Source organism: Xyrauchen texanus, chromosome 30 (genome assembly GCF_025860055.1).
Source record: "Xyrauchen texanus isolate HMW12.3.18 chromosome 30, RBS_HiC_50CHRs, whole genome shotgun sequence".
In the NCBI taxonomy this organism is placed as follows: domain Eukaryota; kingdom Metazoa; phylum Chordata; class Actinopteri; order Cypriniformes; family Catostomidae; genus Xyrauchen; species Xyrauchen texanus.
This window is the reverse complement of record NC_068305.1, coordinates 36,524,297-36,551,176: the sequence shown is the minus strand read 5'-3', so window position 1 is coordinate 36,551,176 and position 26,880 is coordinate 36,524,297. Positions and strand designations below refer to the sequence as shown.

The window sequence follows — 26,880 nt, the reverse complement described above, 5'->3', positions numbered from 1 at the left end:
GACCAAAAAATACAAAAAACAGTGATTGTGCAACACTGGCCTGAAAAGGTAAATGACAGCTCCGTCAACCGGCCTGCAGCTCTCTCACAATCAGGCCATCCTTACTGTTAAACCCTGACATGTTACCAGTAATACTGAGGCAGCAGTGAATCTGTGCTATATGCCTCACTGGACAAATGATCTCTGGCCTTGTCTTACACAAGCGGAGATGCATGTTAGAATTCTTTGATCTCAGTTTCAATAGAGTCCAAGTGTCCACAGTGTCACTTCATACTGCCTACACACTCATACACATACACACACAGATGGCCCTGCGAAACAAATATCCAGCGAGCTAACAGAACTGAGGTGGCAAAGGCCACCAATAAAATCCATCAAGGTTAGCATGGCAGTTGCAGGGATGTCACTTCGAGGGTTAGAGATCACGGTGTGATATACTGTCTGACTCACAGAGCTAGTAATGTGAAATATCTCCCCTGAATGCTCGGAATAATGACCAACTGCTTCCAAAGCTGCACTGCAATACAACCTCCATAAACATGGTCATGGTCCAAATAAATAAATAAATAAAACCCTGGTTAAACCGGTATACAAAATAAATAATGAACCAACACTACAAGTCGAAATCGAACCAGCTTTTTACATTTATGAATTCTGCAGATGCTTTTATCCAAAGCGACAGTGCATTTAAGCTATTCAATGATACATGCGTTTCTTTGAGAGGGTGTTTCTTCAACTTTGCACCTTTAACTCAATGAACTTTAGATTTTACTAGAAAGTAAAGTCTTGTTAAAACATTTTCACACTCTCACTAGTTTATGTTGTTTACTAGCAATCACAGGACATTTACTGTATGTCAGGACATTTATGTCATTCATATCAACATTGTTGTCTTAAAATGCTAGGATAAAGCTAATTTTATAGCTAACATTATAAATCTTAAATAAACACAATTAAATAATATATCCACACTTTTTGCACAATGTTGCAAAAATGCAGCTTGATTATAAATGACACAAAAATTGAAATGTTCTGCTCACATTTGAAATTTATCTTGATTTTTTGGCTTTCTCGTTTCATTTTACATCTCAGACATGCTTTTCAATGACACTTTTGTCAAAAACATTTTACAAAATTGATAGAAATAATTTTCACACCAAAAAATATTTAAATAGTTTATTTTTGATTCAATCTTCATTTATATTGTTCGTTTTAACCTTGGAAAATATGTAATTTTTATAATGGATTTTAATAGTTTAATTGAAACTCTGGGTCTGGGACGAGGCTAAAAACAGAATAAAAATCTACACATAAAAGGCATTTGAAAAGTACCAAAAATAAATGCTAAAGTTTTTAAGTCAGTTTTAATGTGACCTTCATATAACAAGGAGAACAAAAGTTAAAATCTGTTTGTTGAAATAAAAATCAGCCCTGGAACCGAACTTGTGACCTTGTTGTTGCTGTCTAAAATACTTTGTACTGTATTTTGTTAGTGATTAAAAGGGTAGAAAACTTATGAAATACATTTTCCTATTACACGTCCTTATGAATTTAAACCTAAAATATATTTTGATGATCAAATAAAAAGTACATAGATATGCATCAACAGACTACAAGTATTATTTAATCAACCAATATTCAAAACAAGTGATTTGTGACATTGCAAAGTCTTTGAAAACACAAAGGCAAGAGGTCTAACGGGTATTTTAAAGCAGTTCTGCAATCTCGTTTCATTTTATCCAATTTAAATGAGGTTATTTCCATCTGTCAGAGTTGATCTTGTTTTCCTGCTGGATTAAACATTATAGATTCTGACAAAATGCAGTTACTGGTGACTGTACTACACAGCACAGTGGCTGGAAAAAGCGGAATACACTTATACAGCCCACTACTATGACCATGCGTTGATTCACTATTGGATTATTATCGAATGAGGACAGCACATAAACACACACAATGGACAGAGATTGATGGAGGAATTCTGCTAATATGCTCAAGCCTCATTTTCAGTTCAGGTTGGTGACTGTAATTCACTCTTGTGTTATATTATGTCATATTAATGTGTGTTTCTTCACTTTTTCTGTCCCCTACAATGTTTTAAAAGAAAAACAAAAACAATCATTCTAGTTTTAAATAACATATTATAAAAGCGTATATTTTGAAAGTGTATATTTTATATTGAGTTTATTTTGGTGTATCTAATGACCATTTCCTTATAATTACAAGATAATATTTTCCTAATATTTTCTAAGGTTATTTTTCTCCATTAACATAAACCGTCAAAAATAACACAAAATAAAAATTAATACATATAAAATCATATAAAACAATATATAACAAAAATACATTTTTAAAAGTTTTATTTGTTATTTAGGTGCAAATTGTCTATTTTTATTACAATGAAACACTGGTCTCAATACTGGTGTCTAAAACCAACTTTTTTAGAAAAGTTTTTTCCAAGATAAAAAATAAATAAATAAAAAATCCTGAGAATTTTGAATTAAGAATCCCTCAATTTGACTTCTACAGTTTACTTGTGTTAACAAGTGAAAGACATATCCAACATTTTCTCTTAAAAAGTGAAAAGTTGTATAAAATATCATATAATTGTAATACTTTACATTGCACCTTAAAAGCTAATCAAGGCCATAATCTGATCCTTATTCCAGGACAATTGATGAATGATTTAGTATAAGTGAAAAACAGTTTGGAGAGGTTTAATTTTACAAAATCTCAAGTAATGTCCTTTTCATGTAGTGGCCCCAGTTTAAAACGTGTTTCAAAACCCTCATGCATACATAAAAAAAATACGTACAAATCCCAAACAAAGTTTAATACGGAGACGACTATAGAAATAAGATGCACACACGCATGCGCACAGTAAAACCCTAAATGCTGGAATAATGAAAATGAATGCAAAATGAATGGACTGGCTTTCTAATGTGAAAACATGCAACAAGACAGCTTGAAATAAAACATTTAAAATTGTTTACATATTTCTAATTAGTGGCCGTAGTCCACTTTTGGTTGAGTACCCTGTAAATTAAAATTAAACTCGTTTACAAGGTAAAGTTATGTTCCAATACAGATTCTTGAAGGTTGAGAGAGAGGGCAATCGTGATGAAAATGTAGAACTGACAAGCAACGCATGGAGGCGAACACACACACAAACGTATTTATCTGACTACTTCTGGAATTCATTAAGAGAATTAATCGGAGTAATTTGAAACCTATTAAGCTTGTGGAGTAAGCAATTATTTGCAGGGCATATTCATAACTTAGCAATGTACAAATACAAACACACAAACCCAGACTGATTTGAAAGCATTAAACTATATGGACTATGCATTAATGGCAGGTATTTAGGCTCAGTGGTGAAAATGTTTGCTTCTCAATTCAGCGTTTGACAATTCTTGACCCTTAGAACAAAGCAGGAGAAAAAAAAATGCTAACTTTGTCACAGTAATTTTCTCTAACTATGTAATTAAAAAACAATAAAATCCACCAACACATTATTCCAGGAAAGAAACCACTTGGGGTTTTGGTGTACTAGTCACATGATGTCAGACAGGATGTTTACTGACAATAAAAACTGGAGAAAAAAAAATAAAAAATAAAACAATGTAATGCGTTATTGCCAAAACATCAGTACCTTCTTTCAATATCAATCCCTTTTAAATGTTTCCAGAAACAATTTATGGAGACAAATAGACTGTAGCACATTCATTAAATCCCCTTTTCACCAGAGAATTGCCTTTTAAAATTGAGTTTTAATTCTAATTATTCATAATATTAAATGACAACATTATTTCAGTTAGTACATTAAGCTTAAAGCTGCAACAATGGCACTTAATCAAAATTAGAACTCATTTCCTTTTTAAATAACTATTTAAATTGATTCTGTTTTAAGTATAATAATTTGATCCAGTCCAATTTTGCCAATAAAATTAAATGTATTTCTCACCAAAGAGTTTACTTTTTTTTTTTTACAATTATCATTATCACCAATTCTAAAAGACTATCCTGGATCAAAATGTGCTATAAAAAAATCAATCTCTACATTTTAAATGTGTTTATCGGATAAAATAATAGATACATTTATATATATATATATATATATATATATATATATATATATATATATATATATATATATATATATATATATATATATATATATTCTTATAGTGATGCTCAGTTTCTAAAGCAAGCTATGTTTTGAGTTAAGTTAAACCAGAACAATGTTGCTAATGAGCTAAAAAATTATAATTTTGCCTGAGTCTGTCCAAAACTAAATCAATAATAATATTAATATTTTATATATTGTATATATATTGTATGTATATATATACATTGATATATATATATGTATATATAATAATATAATAAATATTGGATTAGTGACCTACAAATAATGTATAATTTTTCAAAATCCTAAAATGTTGTTATTTCCAGGGTTTAAGTGACTGTAATGCCAGATTTTCAAGTCTCAGAGTTTTCAACCCAACAGTATGTAGGTAAATATTGCAGGACATTACTTTGTATTCATCGATGACATCTTTCGATATTGAATCTTGCCAAAAGGCAAAAATATTGAGATTTTCTGCTGAATTATCCAAGCTTAATGGGTGGGTTTAAAAATTCATTACGATCAAAGAAATATGCTTGAATTTTAGAGGCCACAATCTGAATAAAGCATTTTTGTTTGTCTCATCCCCTTTAAAACTGGTATTATTTTCATAGTCAACATGGGTTTTTTTGGAATCTGAACACTAGTAGCCTTTCCTTTCATATACCATTACCTATCAGAAACTTCACTTTTACAAAGATCGTGCTGACACTAGCTTTTGCATCATAAAATATGACAAACAAAACATATTTCACACTTATGCTATGCTGTACTTAAATAGGTGCATTGAAATTGAGCAACGATATCACCAGGAAAACGTTTTCTATTCCCATTTAAGAGAAACACAGCAGTGTTTTTATATCTCGGGCCTGTGCATGGATATCCATTTTCAGGCACAATCTATAGCTGCTGAAACTCGAATTTAACCCCAGGGAATTTACTTTGCACAATTTCATTAAAAGCTACTGCAAATATATACGGGAACGCAGCTATTGTTTAAACATGTTTGATGTTGTAGCACCTCTAATGATTGCAATTATGGATTATCTTCTAAAAGAATACAAATATTACTTTATTTCTAACATGCAGTTATACAGCAAGACAATTATTCAATCTGTTAAATAAGCATAAGAATCCAGAATCATAATTAGAGTCAGAACTATCCGTTTTATAATGTGTATTTTAGTGCAGCTGAAACGCTGTATTGACCAATCAGCATCCAGGATGGTAATATCCATTTTATAAATAAGTAATATATGTTTATGAAAGATTTCCACTGATTACCACCGCTACTGCGATTATAAAGTACTGCATCTATCTTGCAATGCTTTTTCAAGATCAATAGTGTATTACTAAAGTATGTGATGACAGATTGAAATCTACATGCATGGCTTAAGGACTTCGCCGATGCGAGTACAGTATGTGTGTGCGCTGACTCTATTGTTCATACTTGTCTTAGTCTGTTGTTTGCTTGCCGCTGTCTCTTAATCCCTAATTATGTGCTTCTCATTAGTGGAGAAATGCACGCGTCATTGACACGCTGACTGCCAGCATCTGTTCACATTACAGGCAGATTCATCGATAATACATTGCAGCCCATTTTATACACCACATTCAGTAAAGCACACAGATGTCTCACTTCGGCCAATTACTTCCCCTGCATTAGGATTACCCAACATTGTAAAACCAAGTTGTCCAGCTTGACTTGTGCTCACCAAACACCTCACTTCAAATCGATTTGGACACATACTGGATGAATTCCATTCGAAAGTCAGCAACAATATGCCCTATTTAGTTCAAAGGGAAGAGCACTTGAAGTGCGCACTCTGAAGGGTGCAGGTCATTGCTGTCTCATTTGTGCATGCTTGGTAGATCTTTCAAAAAGTCATTGACACTTCGTCAATTGGAACATTGGCGTGTTAACATACTGTAGCTGCAAAGTACATAATTATAGCTGTTAACATGGTTGTGGCAAATAAAATTTCTTTCTAAATTAATTTTAAATAGGATACTATCTCTCAGTGTGGACATGTAAGGTACTATTTCAACTGGTTATTGACCATTTTCAAAAATGGAATAGCTTTTTGAAGTCAAGAATTCCATGTATGTGCCAAAAGAAAATGACTTAAAAAGCACACCCTTTCAGAAATATTAACTGAAGTAAAAAGTGTGGTACCTAGCCACAATCTCCACTATTTCATGGGTAAACTGAGCCAGATTGCTTCTACATGACTTCATTCCTAAACATGATGCCGTTCTTAATATCTGCTACTTTAATGATGAGCGGTAAAGAATCTCAGCCCCTCCACCATCTCTCTATTGTACTTCCTCTTCCAAGACTTCCTGCTAAGAAGTGGGCGGGCACACCCCGCTGGTTTCCGCCTGCATCCCGTTGCGAGCGCACTCAGAGGAAGCAGAGGCCTGATTTGATTGGCTACACAAAATGCCCCTCCGGTGCATATGCAAACGAGGTACTTCTGATTGCAAGCCGTAGCTTGAATGTCACATTGTTGGATAAAAAAATCTCCATCTCTGGGTGAGAATAAAAGGAACTAGTTTGGCATCAATTTTCTCTGACCTCGATTCTTACCCTTCTCATAATGAGAGCGCGAGGGCTGGACAACCATCAACGGTTCTCAAGCATTAGGTTTTTAAAAAAGGTACCTGATGCAATGGGAGGTAGAGGGCATGCATTCGGGTTGGGTTGAGAAAGCTGATGTGCATCCACATGTCACAGGAAAATCTGGAATCTTGTTTTCCAGAGGCTAAACCCTGTCTGTGTCCTAATCGCCATTGCTGCCTGCTTAAAACAGGTCATTAACTATCTGACATGCATGACAGTCTTACATAGAGAGAGTCTTACAATTCTCAAGAGAGAGAATAAAACAGGCCAATCTTTATCAGTATGATAAATTTGTATATGTAATGAATTATAAAGATATTTGTAATGCATTCTAATGTATAATGCCTTATAATACTTATTGCTTATTGCACTGCACCTAACTTGATTTTTTTTTTCTTAAGGAATCTGAGCAAAACTCGCCAACATTACATAAATGTCCAAACAGTAAACAGCATTTGAGGCATAATGTTAATTTCAACAAAATATTATTTCAACTCATCCATTCTTTATTAAAAAAAGACACTTACAATGGAAGTGAATGGGGCCAGTCCATAAATGCTAAAATGCGTATCATTTCAGAAGTATGGCCACAAGATGTAAACATAATACAGTATATGATAAAGCTCCTGTACATACCAAACAGAATTGCAACAATAAACTTTATCAATACAGCTAACTGAATACAACCCCCCCCCCAATCTGCTGTTGGTCAAGCAAGAAGATAGTCCCATTGGTTGAGTAACGTTGTTGGGGCGGGTCTAAGAAGGTCATTCAAAACAATCTGCCACAGAAAGACATTATTTACGTTTTTTGAAAACATTTACCTCTGAATGGCTTACTAATGGTTGCATCTGCATATTAATCTGGATAGGAGAAAGTATTTTAACACAGATAAAGTTACACACTTCAGCTTTAATATGATTTTAGTTTAATAAAATTGCTAACTGTCCTTCTCAGTGTAAAGTTTAGGGCTGTGCCTAGGCATATGGGGGCCCTAAGCGAAATCCTATTTGGAAGCCCCCCTCCCTTCCCTCTCAGCCCACAAGGGGGCCCCCTATAACTCTCTAATTGAGTCATAACAGCTGCCCGAGTCTTCCTCACAGTTTTTAGCATATATATATATATATATATATATATATATATATATATATATATATATATATATATATATATATAAACATTCACCTTACTTTGCAGGGCTCTCTGTTGGCTCGGGGGTCCTAAGCGGCTGCTTATCCCATTTATAGCTAGAAACGGCCCTGGTAAATTTACATCTAATATTACAACTTACAAAGCTGTAATTATTGGTATTGGATATTAACCACATAAATGATGTATTAGCTTTACACAGAGAAGGTTAGTAAGCAATTCAATCACACTAAAATCATGTTAACACATATAATGTTTATGTCTACGGATTATTGTTTTAAAACTATGTGTATTTTAACGTATGGATCGTCCATATTCACTTCCGTTACAAGTGACTTACTGTAAACATGATTTTTTTTAAATAAATGAAGGGCGAGTCAAAATGTATATAGATATCACTCCTAAAGCTGAAATTATGTACAAAACTAAATTTGAGTGGAGTGTGTACATTAAGCAGTTCGGGCTTAAGTTGGAATGACCAAAAGGTGACAGTCTGTGGACATGCCATGAGCTCCGAGCAACTAAGGGATCTGCTGCGGTTTTCCCTGCCGCGGTTCGGTGTCTCGGAGTGAACCTGTCAGGCAACGTGGTGCGTAATCATGAAAGGCGAGTGATTAATGAAGGCAGAGCAGAGTTTGGCTACAGAGGAGGCGGTCTGCGAATGATCAATCTTAATGAGCTCTCCTGCCGGCTGCATATTAACTGCAGGGGACATAATGTATGGCTCTCAGAGGGTTCCTTCCTTCTTAAGAACGATAACAAGAAGAGACTTCATCTCATGCACAAACACACACAATCTCCAAATCTCAATGGATGATGGTAAAATAATAATCTAGCATTGACTCCTCATTCATCTGCTGTGGTAGACGATCATACAATGTGAAGCGCTCTCGGTTACACCTGCTTTCAGAAACTATGATAACAAGCAGCAGGATTTTCTGAGGATTTGTGTGGTCACTCAAGAACAATTGGTGGGTTCTAACCTACAAAAGGGTTGCATATCTATTCTATTCAGTCATTAACAGCAGGGCAAAACAATGCTGAATTCAACTAATAATTGTCATCACAATAATGAACTATATAACTTTGGATTCTTTTCACAGACTGTGATAACACATGTCCACCTTAATGTAGCTGTGTAAATCTAGCTAAATGTTTTATTATTATAATTTTGAATGTATTTAATAATAAAAAAGAAATCTATTTTTTGTGTTATATTACCAACCCGGTCTCATGACAAGTTGAAATAATTAGTAAGAGTTGGTGAAATTGTAAGAAATCATACGAGCTGGCTCACACAAATGTATGACGTGTACTCCGACAGAGAAAAATAAATGAACCAATGAACAATGTTGTTATGATGAGGTATGATGTATGATGAGGTTTCACCTCTAATCCAGAGGCGTAAACTACATGCAGTGCACGGTATGCTGCCGCACTGGGGCTTGGGGTAATAAGGGTTTCGACCGAAAGGGTCCGACTGAAATGCCTGCAGGCATGACGGGCAATGAAACAACCAGGGGGATCATATTACACCAGGGGGACCAAGGGAAGCTTATAGCAAAAATAAATATGTAATGAGTAACCAAATTGGTTCACGGATGTTTCCTTTCTGAAAATAATATGTAGGAGTGGATGCCTGTAATGTATCAATTTGTAATTCTGTTTGTTGAATGGCATATTTTTCTTGTTTCATTGTTGTAATGTATGCCACACTGAAAAAAAAAAAAATATAATAATAATTTAAATTTAGCAAGAAAAGGCTAATGTAAAAATGAATGCTTTAGTTTATAAGTAAAAATTATTTTTGATTATTTGTTATTTTTACGATGCGTCAGCATGTATCAGTCCTAAATAGAAAGTCTTGTCATATTTATTTGCTAATTTGAGTAAATTTTACTGTTAAATAATAATACGTAAATCTGCCATATTTTCTGAAGCTGTTGCTCCCAGCATGCATCAGGCTTGAATAATTAATGAGCTTTGAATTGAACCAAGCAGGGCCGTTGATAGTGGGGTGAAAGGTGGTAATGATTCTAGGGGCCCAAATGTCTAGGGGGGCCCACAACAAATTCAAAACTGTATTCAAAGCCTGCCTGAAGCATTGGATATAGCTTTTCTCAAGAGCACATCTTTTCTCATCAATCAGAACTGATTCTAGAGCACATGGACGTTAAATGTTGTTTGATCATTTGATCCAGTAATGCTTTAAACAAGCTGTCAACACAAATTCAATTTTGGGTATGAAACTCACAAATTACTTTCAATCTAATCAAGTGTGATGAAAATAAACTTCCTTTAAAACACTGAAATATTTTTGGCTGATCGACTTAATAAATTGTTTTTATTTTATTTTAGCCTTGACACGAAAGCTTTCAAAAGGAATCCAGATATGGATAATCTAATTTAATTGCAAAATCTTTGCTGTTGTTTACAAGTAGAGTCTACTTGTAAACATCAGCAAAGATTTTGCAATTAAATGGATAATTCACCCATAAATGTCATTATTCAGTGGTTGAGGCTCAGGGTTACTGACCAGAAGGTTGGGGGTTCAAGCCCCAGCACCACCAAGCTGCCACTGTTGGGCCCTTGAGCAAGGCACTTAACTCCAGGTTGCTCCGGGGGGATTGGCCCTGTAATAAGTGCACTGTAAGTCGCTTTGGATAAAAGCATCTGCCAAATGCAAAAATGTAAATGTATGCTACTGGTCTTTTCCCTACTTTACAATAACAATGGCCAGGAACATGAGCTTCAAGCTTTAAAAATCCCTCAAAAGCATGTTATACACCTGAAGTCTTCTAAAAGAAATAAGATAAAAGACTGAAATTTAAGGTGTTATTCACAGATAATTTCCCCTTTTTCTGGGATTACTATTCTTTTGACATTTTCCATTTTATTCCATGTCTATATAACATTCTTTCCTTAAAGCCAAACTGCATTTTGAATGCAATGAAGATGCTTCATTGAGAATATTAAGTAATTTTTTCAGGCTGGGCGGAGGGTGTTGACTGCATAATTTATCATCTTGGCAAAATTAATCTGTTTTACCATAAACAAGGGCGATTGTTACGTCTCACTTGGATTGCTAACCCCATGTCAAAGGAGTGAAAACATTGCTACATAAGCATGAACTAGATTTTCCTTCCATTGATAGATATCACAAGCACGAAATAGCTTCCTACCGTTCAACAGTCAGGCGACTGGTCCCAAACATCATGCTTTTAAATAGCTTGTTTGGCATTTAATGCTTAAATTTGGTATTCAAAATGAGTGAAATTTAAATGTAAAAAAACATAGATGTTTTCCATCACGTCACAAGCTAGCAATCAAACATAACTCATTCAAGGGGAATCTGAATAAAATGTAGCCACAATATCATCCCATCCCTTTAAAGAGCACCTTCAAGATCCAAAATGCTCAGAGTGTCTCTGACGGTTGTCGGAAAATGCTTCCAAATTCCATAATTGGCAATACATGTTGTTCAGGCTGAATGCAGCAGCACAAAAATCTGGAATTGAACATTTTCATGATATTTGGTTCTATTAATGGTTGAGCAACATTTGGACATTTCAACAGCATGGCAGGAAAACAAGGAAGCAATCTTAATCTGTTTTCTAAATCTGAACAAATCATCAAGCTCAAACATTCAACCCTTTTACAAAACATATGAAAAAATGATCAAACTAGTATTTTTACTTAATTGATGTAAAATACAGTCTAAGCTTTTGAATAACTATAAACAAACATTTTGTCCCAAATTAGCCAGCCCAAACTAAGAAATAGCTTAAAGGACTGAATGTTTAAAGAAATGTCTCGGTCCATCTTTTCAATACAATTGAAATTCAAAACTACTGCTACGTCGATGACACGCACCCCAACGACACCACAGTGACACTGCCTGGGAGACATCTCAGCCTGGATGAAGGAACACCACCTGCAAATCAACCCAGAACTTCTTGTCTTTCCAGCCAACCCGGCTGTTGAACACAACATCATCAGCTGTGTTCAACTACAGTATTGCCTTCCAAAACGGTCAGAAATCTAGGGGTAACCATCGATAACAAGCTAAATTTCACAGACCACATCTCAAAGACCACAAGATCATGTAGATTTACACTCTACAATATCAGGAAGAGAAGACCTTTCCTCTCTGTACATGCCACACAACTGCTTGTTCAGTCACTTGTCATAACTAGACTGGACTACTGTAATGCTCTCATTTCAGGCCTCCATGCATGTGCAATTAGACCTCTGCAAATGATCCAGAATGCAGCAGCACGTCTGGTCTTCAATGAACCAAAGAGAGCACGTTACACCACTCTTTGTCTTTCTCCACTGGCTGTCGGTTGATGCACGTATCAAATTCAAGGCTCTGATGCTGGCATACAGAACAGTCACTTGGTCTGATCCAGCATACCTCAAATAATTTCTGCAGAGCTACACTCCCGCCAGAAGCCCGTGGCCGGTTAAAGAATGTCACCTTGTTGTACCAACACAAAGATGCACCAAAACACTTTCCCAGACTTTCAGTTTCATCACACCACGTTGGTGGAATGACCTTCCCAACTCCATCCGTGAAGCTGACTCTCTGTCTTCAAAAAATGACTTAAAACACATCTTTTCCAAGAGCACTTAACCAATTACTAAAATAAAATAAATAAATAAAAACATTCTTGTTGCACTTTAATCTGTTATCAATACTACTATTATGATGCTAGTGAAACTTTGTAGTATGGCACTTTTCATATCACTGTCTCCATAAGATGATTCTCTTATGTTTTCCTCTTTTGTAAGTCGCTTTGGATAAAAGCGTCTGCCAAATGAATAAATGTAAATGTACAATGCATGGTGACTCACTTTAACCCTTTAATGCATACCTCAGTTCTCTAGTGACCCGGGACCTCCTTCCACACCCTGTACCTCATCCATTTTTTGGAGTTATGCCCACAACTCTTTAAGTATTCCTCAACCTTTATATTCTGAATAGTGTAACAAAGAAAGAAGAAAATAGGCATACTTTCAAGTATTAAGAATATTTTTTTCTAACTGCTTGATTACATGGTACATGTTATAGTGTATATGGTCTTTAAAGACCCGAGATATGTAATAGTGTTGCTTTATTTCCCTCATATTTTTACAATTATTTCATATCTATATTTGTTTACTCTCACATGATATACAGTATATTTCTTTGTTTATTACAAGATAAATGAGTACTATATTCATACAAATGATTACTATACCACATTGATTTTCTGTGTGACAGTGAATTATCAGTAATCCATGAGTGTACACGTTCATATTATACATGCTATTTCTTACTCAAGGTGGCGCTGATGTTTCATTGATTGACTTGATTGATGTTTGACATTGCTATTTGATGAAGAAGCAATGTGCATGTAAACTATAGGAAGTGCAACACATGAACATGATTTGGCTATTGTCATTTGGTGTTCTAATAATGAATATTTTACTAACAACTACGAATATATAACTAATATTGGCATTATATTCATACTGTTTAGATAGTGGGGTAGTAAAGACATTTTTCCTGTAAAGATACAAACAAGTGCTACTAGTAAGATAATCCTAATATAGATACAATACAACCTAGTGCAAATAAACAAGCCAACATTAGATTTTGTGTCTGTGACGTTTCTAAAAAGCAATGCTTGTAAAGGTTGATCGGATTGTTGTAGAAACAGTTCAAGAGTGTTCAAGCACTGTTCGCCTGCTGTTCTAGATAAATGACCTATAATGACATGGATAGTTTTGGCTGTTCAATTAGGAAACTAATCAGTTTAGACAGATGATTAACACTGTAATACAAGGGGCCACCCCTGGAGTGTGTCTCTTTGACACAGGGCTGTGCCACTGTTTCTGTCTCTCTCATATACACATGTGCATTTGTGTGTGTTTATTAAAATATCGCAGACATTGTGTCTCCTAATTACAAGCTTATCAGCAAATCTCGCTATAAGTTTGACATTTTAATGAGTGTTTTTCATCTTTCATTTCATTTTTTTTCCACATGTAGTCTTAAAATCTAATCTGGAATAACAAGGGCGGTTGCAGCTTTGAGGTTTTTGTAAGCGCATCAGTGCTGGTGCCAATGAGAATATTATCCTAACAGAAGGATAATGATGTTTTTTTGTGTGCATATATTTACATATAGTTCAGTGTGTATTTAGTTAGAATAATAGGTACAAGCAAATATTTGCGCATGGGTTTTCAGTGGGGATGGGAATTGTAAGAAATGTAACAATTCTGGTTCTGATTCCACTCAACGATTCTGAATCATTAATTAATTAATTAACAATTTGTTTAGCACTTTTATGGCACAAACCAGAATGGATAACAGAGTTACAAATAACAAGGTCTATTTGTGATAGATATATGGGTTGAGGTGTGTAATAATGTTTGGTGAATATGGAGTTATAATGCATAATGTGAAACCAAATTATTGCCATAGTAGATCTTGAACACAGTGTAATATAGGGCATAAATTTATGGTTTGTATTATTCTGTACTATTGATCTTTTGTTGTGTCTAGTAGTGGATCTGTTTGGATCTGCCATGTAACATTAACAGTATAGGTTTTGACAACACATACATTTACATTATGTAGCTAGGAGTTTCAGTCAAGAAACTTGGTTAAAATTAAGCTAGCAGACTCGTACAGACAGCCAGGTTAGCTATAAAGTTAATGATTAGGACTCTACAAATGGGTCTTAAGTCACAGTATTCCTCTGATGGTGTCCGTTTCTTTAAAAGTTTGCAGCCTTGGAGCTTATCTGTATGTGCTTGATTCCATGCTCATGAGAGCACTGTGACTCTGGTTCCACCCTGATAGTAAAAACGAAGCATGATTGGTTGAAGACAGAACATGATATGATCCGAGCAATGTGGCCGTTATCTGATTGGCTGGAGTAGACGATGGGTGGAGTCCACCTATTTGTGGATTGCCTGCATCTCTTGCAGAAGAAATGTTTCAGAATTCACAAATGTGAGCTGCCGTCCTCAAATGCACAGCAAGCGATCTACAAATAAATGCTGGACAAAGTTGTGTTTGTGAGTTAAAAATATATTCTTTATTTGTGAATTCATTTAATTTATTTGAGGATCTCATTCAATTTATTTGTGGACCAACTTTCTATTTCTGAATCTCTTTCCATTTGCATCTGAAATAGAAACAATTCTGAAACAACTATGCATTTAAGGATTAAAGGTTAAAATAAAGACCAAAAAGTATTAAAAAGTAGTCTTCAAGTCTTTTGAGGATGATGGTTTTGGTGTAAATTATACGAAATGTAAGCAATTTTATAATTTATTTTTGTGTGTGTTAATTATTAGTACTAAACATTGCAAGTCGCATTCCACATCTTTCGAAGATTATGGTTATGATGTAAATGACCAATTCGCAAGGACGAACCAGACTTGTGAAGATCCACAATTTTTTTCTGAGGTCTTTTCCTTTCCTTTGATTTTCCCATAATGCCAAGCAAAGAGGGACTGAGTTTGAAGGTAGGCCTTAAAATACATCCACAGGTACACCTCCAATTGACCTATTGATTGCCTATCAGCGGCTAATTAGCTAATTTCCTAAAGGCTTGGCATAATTTTTGTGAATTTTCCAAGCTGCAAAAAGGCACAATAAACTTAGTGTATGTAAATCTGACCCACTGAAATTGTGTTATACTCAATTAAAAGTGAAACAATCAGTCTGTAAACTATTGTTAGAAAAATTACTTGTGTCATAGATGTCCTAAACGAATTGCCAAATCTACAGTCTGCTATTATGACATCTGTGGAGTTTAAAAAAAATTGTTTTAATGACTTCAGCCTAAGTGTATATAAACTTCTGACTTTAACTGTATAACCATATATTCAGCTTATATTTACTGTATATATTCAGATTTAAAAATATATTCAGGATTTACAACTGCATATTCGGATTTACAATTATATATTCAGATTTACACCTATATATTCATATGTATAGCTATAAATTCAGGATTAACATTATATTCAGATTTATAAATATTCCGAATTTATAGGATCAATTTCTTGTTCGGCCCCCCCGTATATATTACAAATCAGCGTTTCATTTATTTATTTTTTTGGCATAACAGGTAACAGGATTGGAAACATTTAAAAGAAAAGAAAACAGCTCATATAATCTTTGATATTTGATATAATAGTTTGATCACCTGAAGTTGAGATCAACATTGTCTGAAGGTTAAGGACCTCACTGACCATTTGATAAAAATAGAAAATTACTTTTCAAAGAGTTCCAAAGAGTTGCTTCTGTAGCTTTAAAACCAGAGGCTCTTTATTTACAATGATGCAAACACTGCAAACACTCCTGGAGGTCTTAATGTTCACATGGGAGCTAATTTTCCATATCCATACTTTGAGGTAGATATGCTGAAAAACAATATCTAAAGAAAACATATTCCAATAGCACACAGGGGAGCGTTTTGGGTGCGTTTGTGTTATCGGATGAGCTGAATTTTGTGAACACAACCAAGAGAACATTACTTCATACAGAATTGATTTCCACCTGCTGAGAATGTGGCTATTCCGATATTGCGATGTTAGATTATCCATCATGATCTTACCCTGCAGAGTTACGAAACAGCATCATTCCTCAAATCCTCCACATTAACACTGATGTGCGTTCATTTATAACAGAGAAACGCAATGCATCTTACATTTCGCCACGTGCGGCTCTTCTCGTGGCAGGGAATGCCGAGCCATAGAGCGCATGGCCTGGGGCCGATCCGTCTTAATGAGACAAGGAATTCTGTAAAGATTCTGTGTTTGTTTCTTGATGGCCTAGTAGCTTGTCTCGATTCATTCCCGAGACAGAACTCACAGGGAGTCTGAACTTAGAAACTTAGGAGTTAGAAAACTTAACTGCCATTTACAACCATACGGGATCAAAGTTGGAAGTACTAATCTCACTTGGATGTGGAAAACGGCATTGGTGGGAATTGAGGATGTGGTTTGCAACAGTGATGATCAATTCACAAAGTGATACAAAGACACACAGAATATATTCAGTTATGCTTTGTGCTTGATTTGCAGAGGCTGATGAAATGTCATTAATACAAATTCATAATTACAACATTCAAAGCTGTAAAATGCTGATAAATGCACTCCTGTGACTGCACATAATACATTAAAGGAATATTCTGGGTTCAATACAAGTTAAGCTCAATCAACAGTATTTGTGGCATAATGTTGATTCCCACAAAAAAAGAGAAATATATACATATATATTTAGACTTATCCCTAATTTTCTTTAAAAAATGCAAAAAAGGAGGTTACAGTGAGGCACTTACAATGGAAGTGAATGGGGCCAATATTTGGAGGGTTTGAGCGCAGAAATGTTAAGCTTATAATTTTATAAAAGCATTTCCATTACTTATTCTGTTAAAACTTGTGTATTATATGAGCTGTAACGTTGTTTAAATGGTCATATTTACAGTAATATTTGGGCTTTAGGATTTGTTGAAATTACATAGTCAAAATGTAAAATTTTGATTTTATGAAATTAAAATAATGTATATACACATACTGTTTATGCCTTGTGGCTATACTTTTGAAAAAGTGAGAATTTTAACATTCAAAAATTGGCCCACTTTCACTTGTAAGTTCCTAAAGAAATGTTTGCATTATGCCACAAATGCTGTCTACTGAGCTTAACTTGTACTGAACCTAGAACATTCCTTTAATGTGTCCAGTTGCTATTGTATGTTGCTTGGTAACCTTAAACAGCCTACACTGTTTGTAATAAAAAAAAAAAAAAAAAAACTTTTGTAATTTTAACAGAAATAGAGTGTAAAATCCTACAGTAAAAAAACTGTTATGTAACTTATGACAATGTATGAAATTTTACAGTAAATATTGGAAGCATGATTTACCTTGTAGTTAATATAGTGAAAATGTATAGGCTATTATTTTTAACATGTAAACTATTGTTAAGATTAGTAAAAGTAAAAAACAATAATTGGGTGTTTAAAAGTCCCTACGTGACCATCACATTTGATTATATTTCATTGAAACATTTTGATATAAGTTATGCACATTGGGGTGTTTTTTTGTTACATTTTATGTTATATAGTTTAGTGCTTTGTGTTTGTGTGGGTAACTCTGTGAACTACTTATATGGTCTAAAAAGTGTATTTACTGTGAACTAAAATAAACAGGCACTATAAAACTAAATGACTGAAACATGGTCACTGTATCTTATTAAGGTGAATTATAGGCTGTGCTTTACAGTATATTTAACATGATTAAGGAGGTTTGAAGCACATTACAACATGAAACACCCCTTACCCATAGTTAAATCACTGTAAGGCAAAACCTGTTATGGTTTCCTGCTTTATTAAAACTGAACCAGTGAATCAAGTCCATAATGGTTTTTTTGTGTTTTTTGCTAACGGCACAATATAACTCTTATGTTCACAAAGAACCCTTAGACTTCACCACACAGAAGCTGCCATGAAAAAGAAGTTGTTGAGAAAACTGCAGCCATACTCTTTGCACTGAGGAACCAACTCTGCCCTGATGTGATGAGATATTCCGGTCTGCTTTGCTGCTAATCAGCCCCAACATCTTGAAAGTCTAAAAATACAGTATTCACTCATTACTGTTCTTTTGAGAACTTGTGTTTTTTAGACAGCTGTTCACTGGAAAAACAATATATTTTGAAACATGTCTTCCCTCCTGAAGCATCGCCACTGGCATCTTTCCCAAAAACAGCTGTCTGACTTAAACACCACATGACAGTTGCAAAGACTATATTCTCCCCTTTCAATCTAAAAGACATATTTTTATGCTGATAAGACATTCTGGGCCTATATAAATCATCTCAATGGCTCTGAAACAACCCTTTGGCAGGCCTACATTCCCTGACTTCAGAGATGTTACATTTCAACACATTCAGACTTTAGTGTGTGAGAGTACTTTAAAGAATTGGCTCTCAATTAGTTTTGCTTCAGGACCCAGATTACACATCAGACATCCAGTTGGGACTCAACACAGTGTAAAAAACTATTTATCATTCAATGGTTTCATGCCCTTGGCAGTTTATAACTGCACAAAACTAACTGTGGTTGGCACAGGCCATGTTTAAACTTTTTAGCAAGCTTGTTTTTAATGTAGTCTGGGTTGTACCATATTTTATTTGACCTTTTATAGTTTTGTTCATGATTTTTGAGGATGAGGGCCTGTCCACGTTTACATCTCTGGATGCTTGGCCTCTTAACTCAGCAACAAAAGATATGGGAAGCGTCCTCTCTTTTAAAAGCTGATATGCCTATTTATTTTTCTACCCTAACAATGTAAATGGTACATGCACTTATATAGCGCCTTTTTAACCATAGCGGTATTCAAAGCGCTTTACACTGCGTCTCATTCACCCATTCACACAACAATGATGGCAAAGCTGCCATGCAAGGCGCTAACCTGCCATTGGGAGCAACTTGGGGTTCAGTGTCTTGCCCAAGGACACTTCGGCATGTGGAGCCAGGAATTGAACCGCCAACCCTGCGATTAGTGGCCAACCTGATCTACCACCAGAGCCACAGCCACCCCACTAATGTACCATTATATGGTTAGTTCTTTTTTTATTATTATTTGTATTTAGCATTGCTTTTATCCCTAGTGTCCATAATTCAATCAGAATAGACCTGCATTTTGGGGTCACGACTCACCAGTTCAGAACTAATACATTAAAATAAATTGACAATAAACAGAGTACCACAAACTGAAGAAAAACACCCTGTAGAAAAAAAAGACATAAGAAAAACAGATGTTCAGACAAATTAATGTTATGTTCAGAAAGGCTGTATTTCATCTGAGTGCCTTTTTGATTAAATGCGAGTTTGAACTAAGTTTGCACTGTAGAAAATTAGCACTAATGTAAAAGAGGCATATAACAGATGGAAGTGCATATTGTATTGTTACCAAGCTCTTTATTTATATGGACTTTTTATACATGTCTAAATAATGAGAAAATGTAGCATCACTCATATTGTGATGGATTGCTTCACTGAAATGCCTGTCCTCTAATACCACTCTATTAGACTATTTTTAAGAAAACAGTCCAGACAAAAGGTTGAGCTCCTGTGAATATTGTAAACTGTACAAGTCTAGTTATCAACCAATATCTTTTGAGAAGGGATTTCTGGGCTCATTTCCCAACTAGTCTCACGAAGCATTATTTTTCAACCTAGTCTCATAGTAAAAACGCGACTCTATATAAATTTTTGCCTCCATGTACAATTCCCTGCAGTTTCCATGTGAAATGAACACTAGAGGCGCTACAACGACTGTGTGTTTATACACTCTCACTCAAATCATGACTTTAATGGCTGATTATGACTTTATAAATACTTAAAGTACTTCGACGGGAATTCAAGAGATTGCCTGATCGAGATGTTGGAAGGCACTAGGGAGGGGCTAGCTTCAGCCTTCCCAAGAAAGTCCATAGCACCCCATAGCACCCCCAGCAAATGTTTGTAACAACACCCAGCAGATTATCCTCTGTATGAACTTTGTGTCAAGAAACATTTTTCATGAAAAATGTATATTTTAGCACTTATGTCATATGTCTCAAATTTCTGTTGCCTGTTAAGCATCAGAACTAGTGATTACTCATTTGAGTCGATTCCTTAAAAGAAGAAGTGAAACGGTTTAGCAAAATGGCCCGAATCATTCAGACAGCTAATGCACTATATTGCTCGGAGCGTTTCTCACTCTGTAAAAACAGAAATGAAATAAATAGAACAGAGAACAGTCAAGTGGAATAATTACTGTCATGATACACAGAGCAGATGAGGAGGCAAACTTAACTGTTGAAACTTAATTAAGCGCACTAACTGCATGTCTCACAACAACTCTCTCGCAGTAATGGTGGAACAGCTCCCGTAACTAAGGCTGGGAATCGATTCCAAATTAAATGTTCGGGCAGCATTTTTATATCGTCAGATTGTGGGGGCGGGCAGGGGTTTGAGTGGATACAATGACACCCATGACAGAGAGGTGTGGTGACCTTGGTGTGCACACATGTTAAGTTGAACATTTGTACAGAGATGATTTCACCTCTTAAAAACTAAATTGTGCCAAATAACCCAAAAAATTGTGGTCAATGGGGTGGCCACGCTTCGGTCCATGGTGGCCATGGCCACACCTGGCCACACCCTAGCTCCGCCACTGTTCACTGGCGAGGAGACAAAAAGTTGTCCTTTTTGAATGGATGTCTATGGAAAAGATGCTTCAGTGTGCTGAATAAACTGCCTTTTCACTGGCGTCCATCTATGGAATGCTCCCGGGAGACTATTTCCAGTCATGCCAGTGGAGCATCTACTTGAATGGAGGAACACAGAAATCTCAAAAACGGCTGGTCAAAATTACGACCAAAGACAAATTTTTCAAATCAACATTAAAATCTAAAAATGCTGGTATCATAAATTGTGCTTCTTTTCCTCAGATTCCCATAAAAATTAAATTTTCCTGGCTTGTATAGCTAATGCACATGCATGTTCTTTAGAAGATTGACAGGTGATGTCTGTGTCTAGAAGGAGATTGGCTCTTTCACTTGTAAAAAGGAATTTCCATTGACTGTTGGGTGTTAGAGCTTTATGATACATTAATTGATACACAAGATACAGTATATACTTCTAAAAATGTAAAAATTCTTCTCCTAAATTCAACAGAATTAAATTATTTAGTGCTGTCCCGGGGGAGCATGACCCTAGACCCCCAATAAGGGTACATTGTACATTTGGTGCTGCCCCTGGTGAACAACCACAGCACGTTTTGTCTTTACATGCCAATTAAGGGCAAGTTTATATAAATTAGTAGAAACGGTGACTGATTTTTCCTCTAAAGCACAAACTGTATCAACCCACTGCCTAGTTAACATTACTTTTTTCTACAGGCAAACTATTGCATCCCTACTTCTGGCAGCCTAAAGTCACATTTAACCGTTCAGGCATGCAGCCGCATTTCCGCATTCACCAATAGGGTTCAAATGAGGTTATGTATGTGCATGGGTTGTTTTAAAGCCCAGTGTATGTTTCCACCTTGTTTTCAATTATGATTCATTTGGGTTTATTTAAGTTATTTTGTCCCTTTTGCTTACATATAAAAAAAACCTCTCCCAGCTAATGCTGTTAACTATACAGGGGACAATTGAACTAGGTACATTAGGAAAATATACATTTTGTTAATGATATTTTATTACTTTTACATCATTTTGTCACATTGGCTTTTTAAAAATGAACAAATAAATGTATTCAATCCATATTAATGTATAAATATACCGTATATTTTTAAATTGCATAAATTGAACTAGTTACAAGAATTGACATTGATATGTTGAACATGTGCTAAAACCGGTACTGTCTCTTTAAAAAAATGGCATTTCTGTAAACAGCATCTTTTCTGTCAACATCTGATGCAGAAGCAAAATCAGATGTGCATGGCAGCGCAAGTGCGCAGTTTAGGGGAAACATTGGTGCTGACCCATGAAGATCTGTGCTTCTTTAAGGAGTTCTATCAGCAGGAAACAGAGCTGAAAACCACATGGCAGCACAAATCTGTCAACCAGAGTCTGAGAGGAAAGGCTCTTGTGTGTTAATACGGTCAACACAGTGAAACTCGTGACTAGAAGTTTTCTGAATAAATCAGCTACCAAACTGAATGACATGGAACTAGTTAAGATGAGTCAAAAGACAACCCTGCAGAGAGCGAAAAAAAAAAAAACTGCTTAAAGATGCTGTAAGCGTTTTGTTTTTTTTCTTCATGGAAAACTATGCAAAAAAATGTCCTACACCTTTAAAGATTTTATTGAAATAAGTGTCCTGAGATATCTCACTGGTCTGTGTGACAGCTGTAGACTTTGTAAACAGCAAACAAATATGTGTAGATGGACCATGGTGCTTCTCACCTGTCAATAATGTTGCTCATTCTCATTTGAAGAGGATCACTGAGGCTATGATTCATAATATTTGTTAGTTGAGGACGCTATTGCGCCACTATTGTATTTGACAGCCACAGGAACAAACAATGCTGCTCTTTTGCTCGGTTTTGGTCTCAAAACTATCTTTGGAGGGCAGGGTTTTGGAATGAGGGGGCATGGCTAATTCAACAGCTCAGTCACGTGGAAGCTTCATAATGCTAAAATCACTTACAGCACCTTTACATCAGCCTAAACTGGTTTGCTGGTCTAGTTGGTCTCCCAACCTGGAAAAGATTATTTTGATCTGGTCTAGCTGGTCTCCCTGGCTGGCTGATCAACTGACAATATCCGGCCTATTTAAAATCAGCAAACTAGACCAGCCAGACCAGACTGTGAGGTCAGCTAAGACCAGGATACTATCTTAGACCGGTTTAAGATGTTTTATAACGGAAAAAGAAAACATTCCCTGCAAAATGTAAAAACTACTAAAAAAATATATATATATATATATATATATATATATATATATATATATATATATATATATATCTTTCAACTACTTTTCAACTAATTAAATCAACTACTAAAAAACTAAAATGAAATTACAAAATGACTAAAGGTTAGATTATAGTACAAACCCTGCAGAAAAAAGTATCTTAAATGAGCCAAAGATGGTTTTGCTGGCCTTAGCTAGTTTAAGCTGTTCTCCCAGATTGACCAAGATGGTTTTTAACTGGTCTAGCTGGTCTCCCAGCTTACCTAGTTGACAGTTTAGTCCGGTTAAATTACTTTTAAAAAAATTTTAAGCAGGGAAAAATATAGATGGCATTTGTTGCAAAACAAGTGCTAAACAAAAACAAAAAAGGAGTTGGAAAAATGACAATGTGACTAGAGGTTAAACTATAGTGCTGAAAATACATCTTAATCCAGCCTTAGGTGGTTTTCTGGTCTTAGCCAGCCACCAAGCTGTTGAAGTTGGTATGGTTTGATGGTTTACACTGGATTTGTTCAGCTGGTCAGGCTGGGAGACCAGCTGGTTGACAAGCCAACCCAGCATGACACCAGCTTAGCAAGGTTGGGAGACCAGCTATCCCATCTTAAACCAACAAAGACAAGCAAACTATCTTAGGCTGGATTAAGCAGGCAAGTACATTGTCTTCACACCTGATCTGATATGTCACATTATATCAAATTAGATATTTAATTAATTTTAGTTAATCTGAATAAAGATAAATAAAAATGTATCTTGGAACTAATGAGTCTCCATTTAAAAAGATATAAACCAAATAGATTGTAGCATTATGAAAGTGTAGAGCACATTAATCTGCCAAACAATGCCATTGCTTTAAATGCGTTTTAAACATTTAAATTTCATAAATTGCATTAAGTCTAATCTAACTGGCTCTTTTGCATCTTAAGAGACAATTGCAAGTATCATCGATGTGGAAAGTAAATTGCACTCATCTTATAGAGCTCATAAAAAAAATCAAAATGATCTTAGAAAGCCAATCTTAACCTAGATTAAAAGCTTCATTAAATTTGAAAATTGTTGAGGGAATATGCAACATCTGTTTCTGGACCGAGAGAGTCTCGTCCAAGGTTATCTATATGTACAAACAACAATTTACAGTCCTGAAACCAGTCAAGATTTCACAGCAGGAGACTCTTAGGAAGCGACATAAAAGTTTTCAGAGAAGAGCCTTGTTAAATTGACAGTTGTTTTAAGATTGGAATCCGTGACCTTGATGATGCTTTCCTACCGCGGGCCATTACTCACAAGATATATTTTAACAACAGGTCTGTGGTCAACTTCCTTGCCAACATTAAAAAGAAAGACATCCTTGGGCATGCTCATTAGTTTGAAAACCACAAGGTAACTTACCTTTTGGGTGACTCGGGTCTGTGAACTCGTACTTCCCCATTCCCACCGTACGGAGCATCTGAAGTCCGTTTTGACTTTTCTGATTGGACGAGGTGAGTGTGGGCTGAGTCGTCGCTTGCCCATTCGTCAGCGGCAACGTGGCGGAAGGCAAAGCAGGGGGCTTTATCAGCGGGTGAGTCATGTGACCGTTTCCAACCACACTCTGTGGGGTGGGGTGGACTACCTGACAGGCCGTCGTTAAGGGCGACGGGGTCATTGGTGGTTGGCTGGTGGCGTAGGGTGACTGGTTCTGCAGGTTAAGGACTAAGCTGCCCGGTGGTTGGGAAGAGATGGATGGAAGTTGGAAGTGGGCGTTCAAGAGTGGATGGTGTGGGGGGCAGGGGGTCTGGATGGCCGGGGTCACGCCAATGACTGGGGACTGAACGGACACACCTTGGCTGTAAATGGGTGGCTGAGGCATCCCGTACGAGTGAGGCAAAAGGCTGGGCTGAGAGGCCGACACCACTGGAGGCACCCATGGGGGCCCTGTGAAACAAGAAGGGAAAAGCCAAGTCATGTATACATTCAGCCATGTGCTTTATCTGGGGCAGTGTTAAACTAAACGGTGAATGCAGTAATTTAATTATTAAGAAATGTATGTTGCAATGGCCAATACGGTTGTGGTTTGGACTCCACTAGATACTGATACCTAGCATTATGTATACAGCATACACATACAACAATGTGTATTATTCATATATTACAATTCCAGGACAAGAAACATGCCAATGTTTAATACTTAGGGGTAAGAGTTTATACAAACTAAAAATCATCTACTTGGTATAGTTCTTAAACAAAAAAGCTGTCCTCCATTAAATGAAGCATGATGAGAATGTCAAAGCTTCTTCCTTGGGAAGGCATGGGACACAGGATCGAAACCAGATTGATGCTGCTTATGGTAAGGTTTGCCCACAATTCAATAGCACAGATATATCTCATGAATATGAGCTCGTTTTGGACTTGTGCCCTTCCTCCGGTAAGGAGCTTCAAAAATAGCTGCTCAACAGTGATGTTCTATAGCAGAAAATATAGCAGGCGTGGAAAAGATTAAAAAAACATTAATCATGACATTGGCCTTCACCAGACTATAGTCTGAAGAGACGGAAATATACAAGTGGGAATTGACTTACCGCAGCCTGAATGAGTTACATGCATTATTCAGAACAATCTAAAGGACAGCTACACTCAATTTCAACCACTATGGACATGGTAGCAAAAGAAAAGTCTGATATTGCCAACTGTATCAGCCAGAAAAATGCTATTACCCAAAGCTAATTCCCAGAGAATTTAGGTATATTCAAGATTTGTGTGCTGCAATCAAGTCTCTTGACAAAAAAATAAAAAAATATGTATTATTAGTTAAGAAAAATGAATACATTTAAATTCAATTATAGCCCCTAGCTTGAGCGAGAGTTGAAAAGCTAATGAAATTAACAGTATGGATCAGAGTCTTGATTGCTCATATAATTATGTGTGCCGATAAAATATCAGTCGTTGCATTAGAGTGCTTTTGTCCTTTCAGACAAAATTATAAATAGTTTTTCTTGATTGAGCAGTTAAATCAATGGCTTATTGTTCCTATCCAAGGGTCTCTTTCCGATTTTAAATTAAAAAGTGCAAATAAGGCAAATCTATGTGAAACTTTGGGGAGGGGACTTCATCACCATGCAACGCAAAAAGTCAAACGCTGACTTATTTTATGCTGAAACAAAAAGATATATTTTAATTAATATTTTGGTCTATCTTTACAATAAAATGGCAGTGGATAGTGACTCACTTCAAAGCTTAAAAATGACCAAAAAGTATCATAAAATGCAGCTCTTCTAAATATTTTGAGTCTTCTAAATCCTACGCTAGGTTTTGGTGAGAAACACCCAAAATATAAGCAATTTTTCGGTAGAAATCTTGACGTCTGTGTCAAGTGGCAAGTTACAGTGGCATGTGTGTTCACAAGATATCTTGCATTGTTTTAGCGCTTTTATTAAATAGTCTTTTGCATTACTTTTTATCTCTTTTATTTTGGTTTTATCTCACCAAAACCTAAAACCAAACCATTACAGTGACTTGCTTTTTCACACTCCTGA

At 35.8% G+C, this 26,880-nt stretch overlaps 1 protein-coding gene across 2 annotated transcripts in view; it reads right to left on the bottom strand.

Moving 5' to 3' along the window:
- Positions 1-26,880, bottom strand: part of LOC127623698 (kelch-like protein 29) — a 309,133-nt gene that overhangs the window by 123,282 nt on the left and 158,971 nt on the right. For both annotated transcript variants that reach the window (XM_052098152.1, XM_052098153.1), the window contains one exon: positions 24,758-25,282. In XM_052098152.1, coding sequence (XP_051954112.1) covers positions 24,758-25,282 — 525 coding nt within the window. The remainder of the gene's footprint in view (positions 1-24,757; positions 25,283-26,880) is intronic.